Here is a 15,625-nt window from a genome sequence, read left to right as displayed (position 1 = left end):
ATCTCTATTGACAAGAGATAAAGCCTAAAACAGCAGTAACTTCCGCATTGCAGTGAGTACTCCATGTATAAATAACGTTAAAGTCCGAAACACTAATTTCGGGGTTTAAATTTTGAAACAGAAGAATTAAATGATTATGTTACCCTCCTAGCCAGAGGGGGCAATATCTTCTATCTGCTTTGGTAGTTCACCCTGGATCCATCATGGCGGCTAACAGAATAGCATGTATGGGTCTAAACGCCCTTTATTCCACCGTTTACGCACCGAAACAGGTAACTTACCTAATTTCAACACACATGTTGTGCCATGCGTATTATGAAGGAAGCCCTCGGTTCCAAGTCAGGAAAACTGAAAACGTAACAGTGTAACAGTGAAAATGTTAATTTTATGACTGGTTTTGTAACGCTAGCTTGGATGGTAACGCTAGTTTTCATAGAAACTGTTTCGATGTTGCTTACTGCACTGAAACTCACCTTTCTGTGTTGCGGTGGAGTAAAAAAGAAGTGTGAATGTGGCTTGGAGTGGCTAGTGTGACTGGAAAAGCTTGATATAAATTTACCATTCTTCTCAACTTTCCATGGCTCTTTAGCTCTGACGTTTTGTGGCTTACCTTTCTTGTGGAGTGTGTTCGTCTGATATAATTTGGGAAAAACCTGAGCTGTTACTTGCACGGCTGGGAGTAACTGCATGTTAATGATGGACAGGCGCTGCGGAGCTGCTGGGGAGCAGTGGACCAGCTGAGAAGTTACTACGTTGACTGGAGGATGCTGAGGGATGTCAAGAGAAGACAAATGGCCTTTGAGCTGGCTGATGAGAGGACACGTATCAATGCACTGCGGAAGAACACCATCTTGCCTAAAGAACTCCAGGTAGAGTTCAGTATTTGTACCAATATGTTCCTTATTGGAATTGATCAGACATCTGCAGCTGACCCAGAACGCTACTGCTTACTGTTTCTCTAAAAATAGCACTTCGCACCAGTTCTAAAGTCTGTGTTGTCTTTGTATCAACCTTCCAGACCATTCAGGTCTTTTAGTTTAAATCTACTGTGCATTCCCCGAGTCAGATCAACATCAACTGAATGTTGATGGAGAAGCAGCATTCAGTTTTTATGCACCACTTTCACAGATTCCAGGAACAAGCTTCCTGAAAATTAAAAAAAAAAAATGCTAAAACACTGATTTCCTTTAAATTAAGGCTAGAGACCCAGTTATTTAGAGTTGCCCTTGATTAATAGCTGAAACTTTGTTTAAAGTGTTTATTCCAGCATTTGATGATGATAGCATTTGAGATCATGTAATTTCCAGTTCTTGTTTCATGATTTTATCATTTAAGTCACCTGGAGCTGAAATGCACTACACAAATAAATTTGCCATACCTTAGTTATTTGTAGAAAATTAGTTAGCTGTATTATTTGTGTGGATTTATGTCTTCCAAAAGGGGGAAAAGTAAATATTATGAGGGTTTCCAGTTATTAAGAACTGATTTTGGAAACTTGATTTTAATTTGTTTGCAGGAAATAGCAGACAAGGAGATCGCAGCACTACCCAGAGACAGCTGCCCTGTGAGGATACGCAACAGGTGTGTGTTGACCTCCCGACCTCGGGGAGTGAAGAGAAGATGGAGACTAAGTCGTATTGTCTTTCGGCATCTAGCTGACCACAACCAGATGTCTGGAATCTTGAGGGCAAGGTGGTGACTGTGCCCATGTTGGACTTGTTACACAGATTGTGTCATTAAAAACCCGGCTGTTTGACAGGAGGGAGGACATCAGCGTTTCAAACTTGTGGATATGTGCTGTTTTCTGTACAATAATTTGCATTTGTTTTCCCCTGTTAAGTAAACTAAAATCAAAAAAAGAAAAAAAAAAGTTTGTTTCATTGTACACATTAAAGAGATGATAAAATCTTGCTGGAAATTATGTTGCTCATAGGCTGTTTTATTAAGATATACACAAAGCATATCAGTCTTATGAAAAACAAGGCACTGTCCTACTATTGTAAGATGCGTCTCCTTTTAATGTCAGAAATGCATTAAAAGCTAAGCAATGATTAAATATGGCTTCAATTCATTTTAAATAAGGTTTCGATAAATATAAGGTGCCATGTGGCTGAATATCTTTCTTTTTTTCTTTCATCTCTTCTGTTCTTCCCCGTTTTCTTTTGTTTACATGTATTTTATTGCTTCCTTGTGTTCATTCTTCCTATCTTTCTTTCCTTGTTTTTTCCTTCTTTAGCTGTCTTTTCTTCCATCATTTCTTTCTCTGTTTTGCATTTTTGCTTAATCTCAGACCTCTGTCAAAATATAAATCATATTGAACTTTTTTATTTTATATTTTACTATTAACACAAAGTACTTAGAAATCTGGAAATATCACTTTAGAAAAGTATGGAACTTCCGAAAAAAAAAGTGTAACCAAGCAGGTTATACAGTATATGTCCACATCAAAATTGCACTTAAGTTGCATTTTTTTACATCACTTAATAATAATCATTATTAATATTAGAAGTAATTTTACATCTAGCTATGATGCGCTTTTTAAGGCATTCAAAAACATTTTATACTTTATTCAAAAATTATTTATTATAATTGGTACTAGTTATGATAAGGGTATCAATAGTCATTCAGGCCAATGGGTGGCGGTGTCAAACATTTGACCCTCATGAGCGAACAGCAGAAGTAGAGGACGTCATTTCCTGGGCCGGGCTGGCAAAGGAACCACTGTAGTAGCAGAGCTTCAGCAAACCGGCTAACATTTGGTTACATCTCAGAAGTACAAGATCATAATGGATATAAAAGAGCAGGTAAGCCTCAGTTTAGGCTTTAGCATTCTGACAGAAATATAATGGTTCAAATATACATAACTGAATTTATTTTACTTCCGTGACAGCATTTCATATTATATTAGTTAACTTTGACAAGTACACAGACAACGCAAAACTCTGATATTTACTGTTTCTTTCTTAAAACTCGAGTTATCTCTGCCTTATGATTCATCCTGATGTATTTCCTACGTATGATTTTAGTATTCGGTGTGCGTTGTGGCAGTGTGCGTTTTTATCTGTGATGCTAACTTAGCTTTTAGCTTTGAATGGAGTTTGCCAGAACATTCTAGCAACTTAGCTAGCAGGAGACGCCAATGCGCAGTCTCGTGGCCTACAGCTTCTAACTGCCATAGCAACGAAATGAAGTCACATGATTTAATAAATATTCCTAAAAATACTGCTTGTAATGGGTTCAGTGACAAGGATCGTGTATTTAGTCACTTCTTACTACTACAAGAAAAGAAGGGAGCAGATTCCTCTAGTCTATATTTATTTATAAGATTTGGTTGTTTATTTACCTGGTGTCATCTGCTTGCTAAATTAATTATTCTGGGTTCAATATACATCTGTCGGCATTTTAAATAAATTTCAAATTGTATGGCAATGTTTTTCATTTAAGCCACTGGAAGTGTTTGAAAGTCCAAAAGCTTTTTGGCCAATCAGGATAGATATTCTTTAACACCTAAAATTTTAAGATATTGGCATTTTAGGCAAGTTATTTTACTGTATACAAAATAACACTTGAAGTTGGTGAAAGTATGCTTACAACTGAGTTTGTAGGTGGGCTCTATTAGATTAGAATTGATTTCTAGCTGACTTTTAATATCTTTTTTTTATCCTTGTCCTTTGATGAATGGCTTAAAAGTTATTACCTATACTAGATTATTAAATAATATAACCCTCTGTTATTTATGTTCTCTCAACAATCCAGACTTAATTGTAAAATGGCTCTGCTCTGTATGGAATATAAAACTCCCTTTGTTTTTGTCCAACACAGATCACTCAGCTAGAAGCTGACCTGCAGGAGTTGAGCTCCCTCTTGGAGAAATCAGAGAGGAAAAGGGTACAGGACGTCTTGCAGGAGGAACAGAAGAAGGTGGAGAAAGAACTTGCAACCAAACGACAGCAGCAGCTGCAGCAGGCTAAGAGAGAGGCAGACCCATCTGCAGTGTCCAAAGCAGCATACACCGTGAAGATCACCAGCTACGGTATGTCTGTTTAAAATAGATTTATTATCACTTAAACTGCATTCAAGAACTTGAGAAGATTTTTTTTGAAAGAATTGCTTAGTTTTTCTATAACTGTGACGCTTCACTCAACTTCCCTGCAGCATGGGATCAGTCGGAGAAGTTTGTGAAAATTTACCTGGATTTGAAAGATGTGCACAAAATTTCAGCAGAAAATGTAGAAGTGGACTTCACAGAAAGGTAACGCGAAAAATCAACAAATATTACCGGCTCTGTTTATTCCTCATGTGACAAATTATATCGTTACAATTTCTTATTGTTTCTCTTGCAGGTCATTTTCGGTGCTAATTAAAGACCTAAATGGCAAAAATCATCAGATGACTGTTCTTAACCTGTTGCAGCCAATCGATGAAAAGGACAGCTACAAAAAGGTCAGTAAAACTAGAAATACAAAGATATGCATATTTTCCCATCCAGGTATTTTTTTTTGTTTGGTTTTTTTTTTTGAGCAATTTATCCTTATCTCTGGTACACCAGAGATAAATCGGCATGCCGATTTATCTCTGGTGTACCTTCAATTATCCAGCATACTACAAATTAAACAGCTAGTTTGTGCTGAAAACTCCTGTATTGTTGTATAGCATTTCAATTGAACAGGGCTACTTAAAACAACTTTTGTTTTTACACCATATTTTTATATTTGGAGATTTTTGCATAACGTGAAGCTTCATTTTGTTTCTTTCAGGTAAAAACAGACATGTTGTTGATCATGCTAAAAAAGCAGACAACAAAGAAGTGGGAGTGCCTTACAGCAGTGGAGAAACAGTCAAAAGAGAAGGAGTAAGTTCAAAATGTATCGGTAGACTTTAAGCTAAGGATTTTTTTTGTTGTTTAGGCAGAAAACTAGGTTGTAATGAATTATAGTAGCTTGTGAGATACTGCAATGCATTATGAATATAGTTAAAACAACAATTTTTTTTAACTATTCAAGCCATTTGCAAAGTTGGGAGAGACGCAACCTGAGAGACTTGAAGATGTCCATTGACTTATGCTGAATACAATGGGATACCTTTTCAGATTTTTAGATGCCCTTATTACTTCTGCTCCACTGTTATGCTTGATTTTCGTGTTGGTCTATCGCATAAAACCCCAGTATTGGCGTTTGTGTTTGACGAAATGTGGAGAAATATGGTAAATGAAGACTTCTCTTTGGCAATTCTACAATTGTAGAATTTCACATCAAAGTTTTACTTTGTACACATTTAGATAAATTACCAAATATATCTGTGTCTCTTCTCTGCCATTACCTACACTCATCTTCAACAATGATGTGAGCAGCTGAGAGAACCACGCATATGTCATACAATAGAAATTACAATATTTTCCTGCTCTTTCTCAACAGCAAACCCTCTGTGGATGAGAACGCAGACCCCAGCGATGGCCTCATGAGCATGTTGAAGAAGATTTATGACGATGGAGACGATGAGATGAAGAGAACTATCAACAAAGCCTGGACAGAGTCGCAAGACAAGAAGAAAAGAGGGGACGATATGATGGACTTCTAAATATTCCTCTTTCTTTTTTTTTTTTTTGCAGTGTGACCAAATTAGAGCTTTAAAGTTCAAGAGTGCATGACCTAAAAATTAAAAAGTAGAGCTCATGTCATTTTAGAGTATCATACAGTCCTTCAATAAACTGAAACTGATTTTCTGTATGATTTTTTTTAGGCCAGTCATGAGCTCTAATAAATAAATATCAGTGTATTGTAAAGAAACGCTACGTCCAGCAGATGGCGCCCTTCATTCAGTGATGGGTCATTATTGCTTGTTTAAGATTTTCCAACACCCACAGTAAATTGTGGGTAGTGTAGTCTGTGTCCATTTCTTCAGAGGATGACAGGCTTGTAACGTGCCAAAGTCACACCTCAGTTTTCCTATAAATAAAGCCATCCATGGAGGAAGTCATAGCCCTAAAAACATAATTCTGCTCGTTAGAATGTTATGTTCATCTCTTCTGCAACTGAAATAAAAACAATGTGTCTTTCCTCATTCCATCATTTATATTTTGTTCTTTTTGGATAGTTTCTATTATGTGTAGAGTTAGACTGTTTTTAATTGTGCTCACTTTTCCAAAATATACAATTGTACATTTTAGTTTCGCTCTTTGGACTTTGCTGTACTGTTTTTTTTTTGTTTGTTTGTTTGTTTGTTTTTCTGTCATAACATTCAACAAATATAACACTTGAACCCTCTTCCGTGTTCATCTGTTTTTGTTTTTTTTGGGGTTTTTTTTTTTTTTTTGCTTACATTTCCCTATTATGCTACATAAAGGGGTGCGTCGTTTCTTTGGCATTTATACTGTATTTGCTTTATTTCCAAACCCTTACATTTATGAATAGAGAACATTTCCTTTTTTGCACGCTTTCTCCAGCAGGTGGCAGCCTTCTGTAGAAATTGTCGGATTTTGACTCGGGGGAATTCTGGGCTTTTTATGAAGCGGTTTACACCATGCTGTTGTTTTTATAGGGTTGGGAATAGTAGCAGCTCTTTCAGCGTCTTTCATTGCATTACACAAACTTGCTGACGTGTTGACGATGTGTCCATAAACGTATGTATCAATTAACATTTGATTATAAGAAAATAAGTAAGTAAAAATCAGATTAAACAAAAAAAAAAACAACAAAAAAAAAAGCTGAAATGACGATTAAAATCTGAATTTAGACCTAATCTTGTAAACTGTTGTGGATTATTGTTGTATGTATTGTTTCATTCATATATATCTCATGCATCCATATTTCAGTGAGACAAGCTGAGCAAATCAACTTTCTCCTCCTCTTTCCCTCCTCCCCAGCCCGTCTTCCGTGACGTCACGGCCGACTTATAAAGCCTCGCAGATCTGCGTCCAGACACGCCAGATGGAGACAGTCGGAGCGGAGGGAATTAGCACACAGCATCATAATTCTTTCTGAGAAAAACGCAGGAGGAAGGATTTGGATACAGCATTTCATCGAGAACGTTTAAATGGATTCCGGTTGTTTTAACGCGGCGCAGCGTATTTCGTGCCACAACATGAACGCGGATTTATTCAAGCCTGTCCCGGAGCGCGGACACCACCAGTCCTCCGCCGCGACGAAGAACAGCAGGAATAAACCCGAGCACGGCAAACCCGAGCTGGCTCAGGTGGTGACGGACCCCAAGACGGGAAGGTCCTACAGCAAAGGGAAGCTTCTGGGCAAGGTAAGGCAGAGCCTGATTATCGTCCATGCGCTCCTATCCTGTTCTACCAGTTCGCGACAGATCCATCTAGAAGCTGAATAAATTATGATCTGAGACGCAGATTGGGAGTCGCGGTGAAGTATGTTCCATGTATGTTGGTTATTGGGGAGGATTTAGAGGGGAGAACCTCGTGGTGGGTGTGCCAAATCTAACCCTACATATCCTCCACCTGCTGTGCGGGGTTTTTGATGAATGAATCAGACCCAAGGTGTGCCCAGCTCCTGCTTGCAACACCTTGTTTTTTTTTTTTTTTTTTAAAAAAAAAAAAAAAAAAAACAATCTCAGGAATGACTGAGCAGAACATTCCTCGCGTTTTCTTTGACCTTATATGGCTTCTTTTTGTCTCATTCCCTCTAAGGTAGTCACACTGAAAGAAGCCTTTTTTTTTTTTAGTATTTTTTTTTTTCCTCAACGTGTTGCTCCATCATGTCATGTATGTGCTGCGGCGGAGGGCCGTGAGCCAGACTCCCCCCTTCCCGCCTGCTCCCTCCCCCCCTCCTCCTGCCGCAGAGCTGGAAACCTCTCCGTCACTTTCACGGTTAATGAATGCAGCAGCAGTGCGGTGTGCTTCATCAATTCACATCTCCCCCCCCCCCCCCCCCCCAGCATGTGGAGACATGATCGCATCAAGAAGATGCAGCAATAAACACCCGATTGTCTGACTCGGACCCAAACGCGCCTCTTGACTTGCGTACGGAAACGATCCACTGAGTAGATCGGCCTTGTTTCTATGAAGCTGCTAAATTACAGATGGCGAATCGCTTTAATTGCTCAGTCCAAAGCTGTTGATCCCCAGCTGAAAGGCTTTGCCATGGAGGCTGATTTATTTATGACCATTGCAGGGTTTTAACCATTTTAACCCGTGACTGTGCTTTCCAAAGGGTGGCTTTGCACGATGCTATGAGATGACAGACCTGTCCAACAACAAAATGTATGCTGTGAAGGTGATTCCTCAGAGCAGGGTCTCCAAACCACACCAGAGGGAAAAGGTACACTCGTCTCATTATGCCGGAGTCCATTGCGTAATCTTGAATCTGTCTGGAACGTGTTCACTAACTCATCTGTATTTACATTTCACCAGATTACGAATGAGATCGACCTGCACAGGTCCCTGTCGCACAAGCATGTAGTGAAATTCTCCCATTATTTTGAGGACCATGAAAACATCTACATATTCCTGGAGCTCTGCAGTCGCAAGGTGAGATGCTGGAATTCTCCGGAATGATTTGGTGCAGTTTCTTAAATCAAATAGTTTGCTCTTTTTTTTTCCTTCTTCTTCAAACCTTCATCAATTCCTTTCAAATTCCAATTTTGCTTCTCAAATTTTGTCAGATAAAGAGCTTTCATTTGTGCATGTTACCTGAGGGGTATAGTTGAAGAGATTGAGAGGAAAACACTACAGTCCCATCTGTAGTCTCTGAATCCATCAGAAAATAACTTGACAAGAATACTGTATTTTATGCATCAAAGTTGGATTTGAATATCTAACAAAACTGTATCACACAGAGTTTTATGAAAGCATAGCCACAGTTTTGGTATTTGACAAGCAACTTATTGAAAAGCCCCAGAGAGTTAAAGAAACAACCAACTTGCTATTCTTTGCAAGCAGTTGTCTGAACTTTGACCTCTCACACAGATGCCGTAATGAATGTGTGCATTTGAAGGAGCGCAGGGTTTGACTGTCTCCTCGTCACTTTGTCTCTTTAGTCCCTGGCACACATTTGGAAGGAGAGACGCACTCTGACGGAGCCAGAGGTGCGATATTACCTCAGACAGATCATATCCGGACTGAAGTACCTCCACAACCGGGGGATCCTGCACAGAGACCTCAAACTAGGTACGTGAATGAAACTCCGCTAAGGCATCCCGGGAATCTGATGCTGCGTTCGTCACACGCACGTCCTCTGTGGAATGCTGATGTAACAAAGGCATTTGTCCCTTTTTCAGGTAACTTCTTCATCAACGAGAACATGGAGTTGCGGCTTGGCGATTTTGGCCTCGCTGCCAAGTTGGAGACGGTTGAACAGAGGAAAAAGTGAGTGCTTGATTTAAAACAAAATCTTTGAATACTAAAAATAATTGGGAGAGCATTTGAGTAACTTTTTCCGGAAAGACTAAATTGGCCATTTTTTTTTTTTTTTTTGCTCAAAGCAGCTTAACCTAAAAACCATTACCTCAGTTACTAAGCAGTTTCCTCCTCCCACTGCTTTCCTCCTGCAAGTACCTGCCTGAACCAGTTTCCAAGTGGCAGTTGAATGCAGGGCTTAGATCAGAGTTTCAGTACTTTAGTGATCTTCCTGTGGCATACCAGAATGAGTGTAGCAGGAAAAAACAAAAGACTTCGGCTCGTCCTCTTTGTCACTGTTGCATAATAGAAACTGTTTTGAATTCTACTCGGTACTCAAACATGCACCTGTTTTCTCAGAACCATCTGCGGAACTCCAAACTACTTGGCCCCCGAGGTGCTCAACAGGCAGGGCCACGGCACGGAGTCGGACGTCTGGTCGCTCGGCTGCGTCATGTGAGTTTGGTTTAGTGGGCTCCGTTGGACCTCGCTTTTTTTGGCGTGAAACTGACCAGTGACGTCTCTGGTTTCGTCCTCGTAGGTACACGCTGATGTGCGGCAACCCTCCCTTTGAAACGCTCGACTTGAAAGAGACGTACAAGTGTATAAAAGAAGTCCGATACACTCTCCCCTCCACAATTTCCCCCGCTGCACAGAAACTCATCTCTAGCATCTTGCAGAAAAACCCCAGCGACAGACTGACTCTGGATCAAATTCTCAACCATGAATTCTTCTCCAAAGTATGTCATTTCCCAGCACTGTCGCAGTTTGCATAATAACGTTGTGCCATCATCTCATGATTAGCGACTTTGTAGTTCCATGACAAAGATTAAGCTTTTTTTTTTTTTTCTTGTTTTCTCTTTTGATTTTCAGGGTTTCACCCCTGACAAACTCCCTCCCAGCAGCTGTGTAATGGTACCAGAGCTCCATCCGCCAAGCCCTGCCAAGAAGTTCTTCACTAAAATGGCAAAGAGCTTCTTTGGCAAGAAAAAGGCAAAAGGTAAAACAGTCACCGAGCAGTTTTAAATATAGCCTTAAAAGCTAATGAACCTACTGGACTGCATTCAGGCTTTTGGCTTGAAGCCTTTCAAAGGGCCGTGGCTCATTAGAACCGCGATTCTCTTCACAGCAGAGAAGATTCCATGCGAGGAAAAAGACGACAAAGACATTTCCAAGCTGGTGTCGGGCATCGTTAAGTGTTCCATCAACAGGCAGATAAGCTACAAAACAGTGGGAGCCAATGAGGTACGTCTTATTGCCTTTTTTTTTTTCTTGTGTGTGTGTGATTTAAATGTTCCCTTGCTCTTCCAAGCAAATAGCAACCTGGTTTAATTAAAAGGAGAAGAACTGGCAAGTCATTCTGGCAGCTGAAACTCAAAGCTGGCACAGTATCACATGCTAAGACCTCATCATACATGGTGTGAAAGTGGGGAACAGTAGATTTCTTTTAATGTGAAGGGAAGTTTCTTTTTCAAAATTGTTTCAAATGCACTCACCAAAAAAGATAATTAAGAGTAAACACAAGGTGACCATATAAAGTTTTGGGTATTTGCATACAAGTTATTGTTAGAGGTGTTCAAGTAAGAAATTTGCCACGGTCGACTTGTGCTGGATGCTTATTGTCGGGGCTACTGTGGGCTTTTTGTTTTTCTTTAAATTATGTAAGGGGAAAACTGATTTTGTGGTCCGTTTAAACACTTTTATGGGAGAACACATGCACACGATGTGCTCATTAGAAAAGATGGTTATCTACCACTAAAGACTAAATGCCTCAGCAGCAGGTTGCTCAGTTGGCCCATCCCCTAAACTGACTGGTCCAGCTTCTATTTATAGAGCCACATTGTTTTGTTCTAAGAACTTGGATGTTTCCTTGGTCAATGTACTTGGAATGATTAACTTGAATTCAGTTACTGTGACTGATGATTCCAAACAAATTACCGCGCTCGTATGGCATTGCGTGTTAAAGGCATTTTCACCTCTTTGCATCTTGCATTTGCAAGCTTAAAGTAAAAAACCGTAGCCAATGACGTGCCAGTCGTTTACGATGCAGTGGATGTTGCAACATTGCTGCAGGAGCTGGAAGAGTTTGCAAGCATTGACTCATTCTCGTTCTAGAGCATGTCTGCAGTCGCCGTTCTCTAACCTGGGATTATTCCTTCATTCTCTGCGATCTGTATTGTATTTTTTAATGCTGAATGTGTCATTAATCGTGATGTTTTCCTTTCAGGGACCTTCTCCTGGTGATCAGCTGGTCAGTCCCGTGCCTCTCGAACAAACTCCTGCTGAGGAGGAGTCCAGAAAGTCAATCTCCCGCTCCTTCAAGGGAACCATGGCCAGCAGCACCGAACGTAGGTTTTTGTTCAAGTCTGATTTCCTGACATTTCTCACTTTTCTTGCTTATTTTGTAATGGGCATATTCTTGCTTTCCCCACCAGCCTGTGAGGATGTCCTGACTCCTGCTGCTGTGGCTGAAGCTGCCATGAAGGAGCTGAAGAACTGCCTGGCCACCATGCCTGCAGGTGAGTTTGGAAAGCTTGGCTATAATTGGTATTCGATTTGTAGCAAAGAAACGAAAAGCTGCTTACCGTAACGTGAATCATCGGGTAGTGATGCCAAATCATTAACGTAAACAGGAGTTCGTGTGAGCTAATTCGTTTCCACTCAGACTTTTTTTTCCTCCCTCCTTTGCCCTCAGCCATTTAAGTCCTTGAAATACCTGCTGACTAAAGCATCTCAACATTTTTTGAGCCGTGCACCTTTTATTGCATTAATGGCGTTGGTAAGATGCTGACTTGTGGACTCTAAATAACGGCAGGTATCTTAACCAGATCGTTTCTCCTTCGCTTTCTCCCCAGCTACCAGAAACCCGCCTTGCTTGTCCCGGCCTCAGTCCTTCCTTTGGGTCACAAAATGGGTCGACTACTCCAACAAATATGGTTTTGGATACCAGCTCTCCAACCAAAGCATCGGCGTGCTCTTCAATGAGGGAACACATCTCAGCCTCTGTGACCAACGCAAGTAAGTGGCTCAGATGATGCTGTAAAAACGTCCGGGTTGACTTTTTTTTTTTGTTGAAGATTTTTATCTAATAAAATTCCCTTTGCCAACAGGACGGTTCACTACTGCTTGACCAACAACAAACACTTCACATTCCCAACCCAGTCGCTACCTGAGCAGCTTCGCAGCCAGAAGCAGATTGTTGAACTCATGGCCAACTACATGGAGCAGAACTTGATGGAGGTATGGAGCTTTTGTCTGTGGCTGTAAATGAAAGTAAACCTAGCAGAATGGAGTCAAAGACGATCTAACCAAACATTTCTATTCCTCTCAGGGTGGCGATCTTCCTTGTGAGGAGCAAAGCTCCGGACCCCCTCCTCTGCTGCTTCAGTGGGTCAAGACCGACCATGCTCTTGTCATGCTCTTCAACAATGGCACCCTGCAGGTTGGCGCACGCTCACAGATTCTAAAACGGAGCAAGTTGTTAAAAAGCGTTGGTCTCGCCTTTGCTTAAATCCTGCTTTCAACCCTTTCTTTCCAGGTGAACTTCTACACCGACCACACAAAGATCATCCTGTGCAAGTCGTCCGACGACGCCTACCTGCTCACCTACATCAGCCGGGAGCGCGTCTCGTGCACGTACCTCCTCAGCATGCTAAATGAGATGGGCTGCACTGCTGAGCTACGTCACCGACTCAGATATGTGGTCCAGCTGCTCCAACACCACACCGACGCCTGAGAGCAGAGCTCTCGGTCTTGCAGGCTGAGTGGCAGATACTTAAGAAGCAGCCAGACCGGTTACTGACTTTGTTTTTTGTTTTTTTTTTCTTTGTTTCCCTTACTTGGCCTTTGCTCGTTTTTGTTTACTTTTTTTTTGTTAAGGCAGTGCAGAGGGCAGGTGAAGCCTGTTTTTAACTGAAAACCTGCTCAATTCGACTGAGTGACAATCTTTCCTGGACTCCTGTTGCCAGGGTGATTGGTTTGAATGACCTTGATGACATTGAGCGGTGGTGAAGTTACCCAAAGAAGCGTCTGCCCGAAGGGTTTGTGCCTACCAGTTTTTGCCTCCAAAAGGTATCCACCTGGAAGGTTTTGATACCTGAAAGAAGAGATTAGTACCTTGTCTGAAACGATGGAAGGCGTACATGAAGACCCACTTAACTCTCCTTTACTCACTCAGAACCGTTGCTTCTCGATGGATCTTTGTGCACCAATGACCCTGCAGCCGTTGAGCTGATTGACTGTGCAGGCACGGTTTCTCAAAGGTTCCTAAACACTAAAACAAAACTGTTCAAATTGCTTGCAAATGAAAAGGGTTGATCTTGTGGTTGAAATGCGGTGAGGCTCTGTTTTCCAAAAAAAAGCATTTCAGCAGCAAGTTCTCCCTCCCTGTAGATTGCAACTGTGATCTTTTTTCTTTTTTTTTAAAGCCGAGTTGCTTTCAGATGTAAGAATAGTTTGACTTGAGAGAGAGAACCTCCTACCCTCAGTCGACTTCTGGCCTTTATGGAATATGGCGCACATTCATTTTTTATTTTATTTTTTTCTGAAAATGAGCCAACAAAAGATCACTTAAGATCTTAACCTCACACGCACAATATTTTCAGGCTCATTAAATGAAGGCGAAACTAAGTCATTGCTTCTTTTGCTGCAATGTCACTTTTTTTATTTTATTTCCAATGCAAATTTCACTGATGCGGTATACAAGATGCTACAGGGATGAACACTGTTTTGCACTTTTATTTGCTTTATTTTCTTTGACTACATTTTTTTTTTTTTTACGCACATGTTAAATTTTATTCGTTTTTAACAAAACTATTAAAGGTTTCGGTTTTAAACAATAATTCAGTTTTAAATTCACTTGCAGTATAGGTGAATGTGTGTCCTCTACACAAGTGCCAGGAAACGAGGCTGCGTTCTTTGGGAACCTGAGGGTGTGGAGGTTTGGATAAAAGTGCCTTTCTGAGGGATGTCTGTATAGTGCAATAACAACCCTTTGTTGAATGTCAAGCTGGCTACATGCAAGATTTCAGATGGGTTTTTAAAGGCGGAGTTTACTTTTGCACTTCGAGCCAAGTAGCAAAAGTAAATCCAATAGCACTACACTCTCACTACCTGGTATAAGCTTTTAGAACAACTGTTAGAAGTATATAGCCCAATAATATCCACAATGGGAAAAAAGAAAACATTGTATTCTGTTGTACTGTACTGTAATCCTTCTGGTTTACATTGCTTTCTTGATCCAGAGTTGTGTCCTTAAAACTGTGACCTGGAATGCAAGTATTGCCTACATGTGTTCCCCAAAAACACCCAGTGTTGTGAAAGCCATCTGCCAATTCAGAAGAGTCTTTATTTTTTTGGCACATAATGTCTTTATTTATTTTTTTATTTATACATGTTTCTTTTTTTTTTTTATTTATTGTGTAAATGTTGCGGTATTGACACTAGGAAATGTTCAATTCCGATCACCTTCTTTTGTATGTCATGTTTTGGGGGGAAATTGGGACAAAAATAAAGTTTATTGAAAATTAATTTACTTTGCATCTGAGTTGTACTTTACCTTTCATCATGATTTTTTTTTATTCTCCAATGTTGTGTAGTTTGAAACTTCTTGAATCTAGTCATTTTTTTTGAACGACCAAGGTGTCATATGTATGACCATGCTGCCTTAAAGTGTGAACAGCTCATAATGGCAACAAAAAAAAAAAAACACTATCTGCTGGAAAATGAGACCAACTAAGCGGTCATCCAAACAGCAGAACACAATTTTAATACCTTAAAATGTCACTAAAGAAGCCAGCAGCCTCTTTATCACAAAACCAGGCAGTACATGGAATAACCTCACAATTCAAAGTGATTGGAAGAAAGATGTCAAACTGGTAGATGGCTACAAGAAATGCATCTTTGGGATTCTTGCCAAAGTTGGTAACTGTATTAACAGGAGAAGGTGTCTTCTTCAGAATACATGACATCTTTTCAGTAATCTAGTGTTTATCTACAACTCATTATGCAGAGATGAATAAAAAGTTTAGACAACAAATGTGGGGAAGCCTATTTTGAAATACCAGAATATTTAATAGGATGCTCAAATCCTTCGCTGTCCTGTTATGAACATCATTGTTTGCCAAACTCTATTTGGAGGAATCGGATGCTTTGTTCGGATGACATATATAGCGTTGCAGCAACAAACACTCCAGATGAGATGCGGTCTGACATGAAACCAAGGATTAATATTGGAAATGGCAGAGTATCAACCCCCTCTGTTGAGTATGGTAG

At 40.3% G+C, this 15,625-nt stretch overlaps 3 protein-coding genes across 3 annotated transcripts; all 3 read left to right on the top strand.

The window, feature by feature from the left end:
- The first annotated feature begins 165 nt into the window (after positions 1–165).
- Positions 166–2,056, top strand: mrps14 (mitochondrial ribosomal protein S14). Its single transcript, XM_007567013.1, has 3 exons — positions 166–272; positions 705–869; positions 1,517–2,056. The coding sequence occupies exons 1-3, from the start codon at positions 204–206 to the stop codon at positions 1,697–1,699; spliced, it is 417 nt and encodes a 138-aa protein (XP_007567075.1). The 5' UTR covers positions 166–203; the 3' UTR covers positions 1,700–2,056.
- Positions 2,057–2,681: 625 nt separating this feature from the next.
- On the top strand, positions 2,682–6,263 carry cacybp (calcyclin binding protein). Its single transcript, XM_007567005.2, has 6 exons — positions 2,682–2,804; positions 3,823–4,033; positions 4,156–4,252; positions 4,344–4,443; positions 4,758–4,852; positions 5,415–6,263. The coding sequence occupies exons 1-6, from the start codon at positions 2,787–2,789 to the stop codon at positions 5,575–5,577; spliced, it is 684 nt and encodes a 227-aa protein (XP_007567067.1). The 5' UTR covers positions 2,682–2,786; the 3' UTR covers positions 5,578–6,263.
- A 643-nt stretch (positions 6,264–6,906) lies between these two features.
- Positions 6,907–14,881, top strand: plk3 (polo-like kinase 3 (Drosophila)). The gene is made up of 15 exons (XM_007567004.2): positions 6,907–7,248; positions 8,169–8,276; positions 8,369–8,485; positions 8,995–9,124; positions 9,235–9,322; positions 9,713–9,808; positions 9,894–10,092; positions 10,226–10,352; positions 10,482–10,597; positions 11,580–11,700; positions 11,788–11,871; positions 12,208–12,370; positions 12,463–12,592; positions 12,684–12,794; positions 12,891–14,881. The coding sequence occupies exons 1-15, from the start codon at positions 7,033–7,035 to the stop codon at positions 13,086–13,088; spliced, it is 2,004 nt and encodes a 667-aa protein (XP_007567066.1). The 5' UTR covers positions 6,907–7,032; the 3' UTR covers positions 13,089–14,881.
- The last annotated feature ends 744 nt before the right edge of the window (positions 14,882–15,625 follow it).

This window comes from Poecilia formosa, unplaced genomic scaffold, assembly GCF_000485575.1.
Source record: "Poecilia formosa unplaced genomic scaffold, Poecilia_formosa-5.1.2 Scaffold202, whole genome shotgun sequence".
Classification (NCBI taxonomy): Eukaryota; Metazoa; Chordata; class Actinopteri; order Cyprinodontiformes; family Poeciliidae; genus Poecilia; species Poecilia formosa.
The sequence above is the reverse complement of the archived record's forward strand: the minus strand, read 5'-3'. Positions and strand labels throughout refer to the sequence as shown.

What these genes read in the sequence shown, in the direction of transcription:
- mrps14 (XM_007567013.1), top strand. Translation starts at nt 204, where the DNA reads ATGGCGGCTAACAGAATAGCATGTATGGGTCTAAACGCCCTTTATTCC. An exon ending in CCGTTTACGCACCGAAACAG is followed by an intron (nt 273 to 704) that starts GTAACTTACCTA and finishes AATGATGGACAG; the next exon opens with GCGCTGCGGAGCTGCTGGGG. An exon ending in TCTTGCCTAAAGAACTCCAG is followed by an intron (nt 870 to 1,516) that starts GTAGAGTTCAGT and finishes ATTTGTTTGCAG; the next exon opens with GAAATAGCAGACAAGGAGAT.
- plk3 (XM_007567004.2), top strand. Translation starts at nt 7,033, where the DNA reads ATGGATTCCGGTTGTTTTAACGCGGCGCAGCGTATTTCGTGCCACAAC. An exon ending in GCACAGAGACCTCAAACTAG is followed by an intron (nt 9,125 to 9,234) that starts GTACGTGAATGA and finishes TCCCTTTTTCAG; the next exon opens with GTAACTTCTTCATCAACGAG. An exon ending in AAACAGTGGGAGCCAATGAG is followed by an intron (nt 10,598 to 11,579) that starts GTACGTCTTATT and finishes TTTTCCTTTCAG; the next exon opens with GGACCTTCTCCTGGTGATCA.
- cacybp (XM_007567005.2), top strand. An exon ending in GAAGTGGACTTCACAGAAAG is followed by an intron (nt 4,253 to 4,343) that starts GTAACGCGAAAA and finishes TTTCTCTTGCAG; the next exon opens with GTCATTTTCGGTGCTAATTA. An exon ending in AAAAGGACAGCTACAAAAAG is followed by an intron (nt 4,444 to 4,757) that starts GTCAGTAAAACT and finishes TGTTTCTTTCAG; the next exon opens with GTAAAAACAGACATGTTGTT.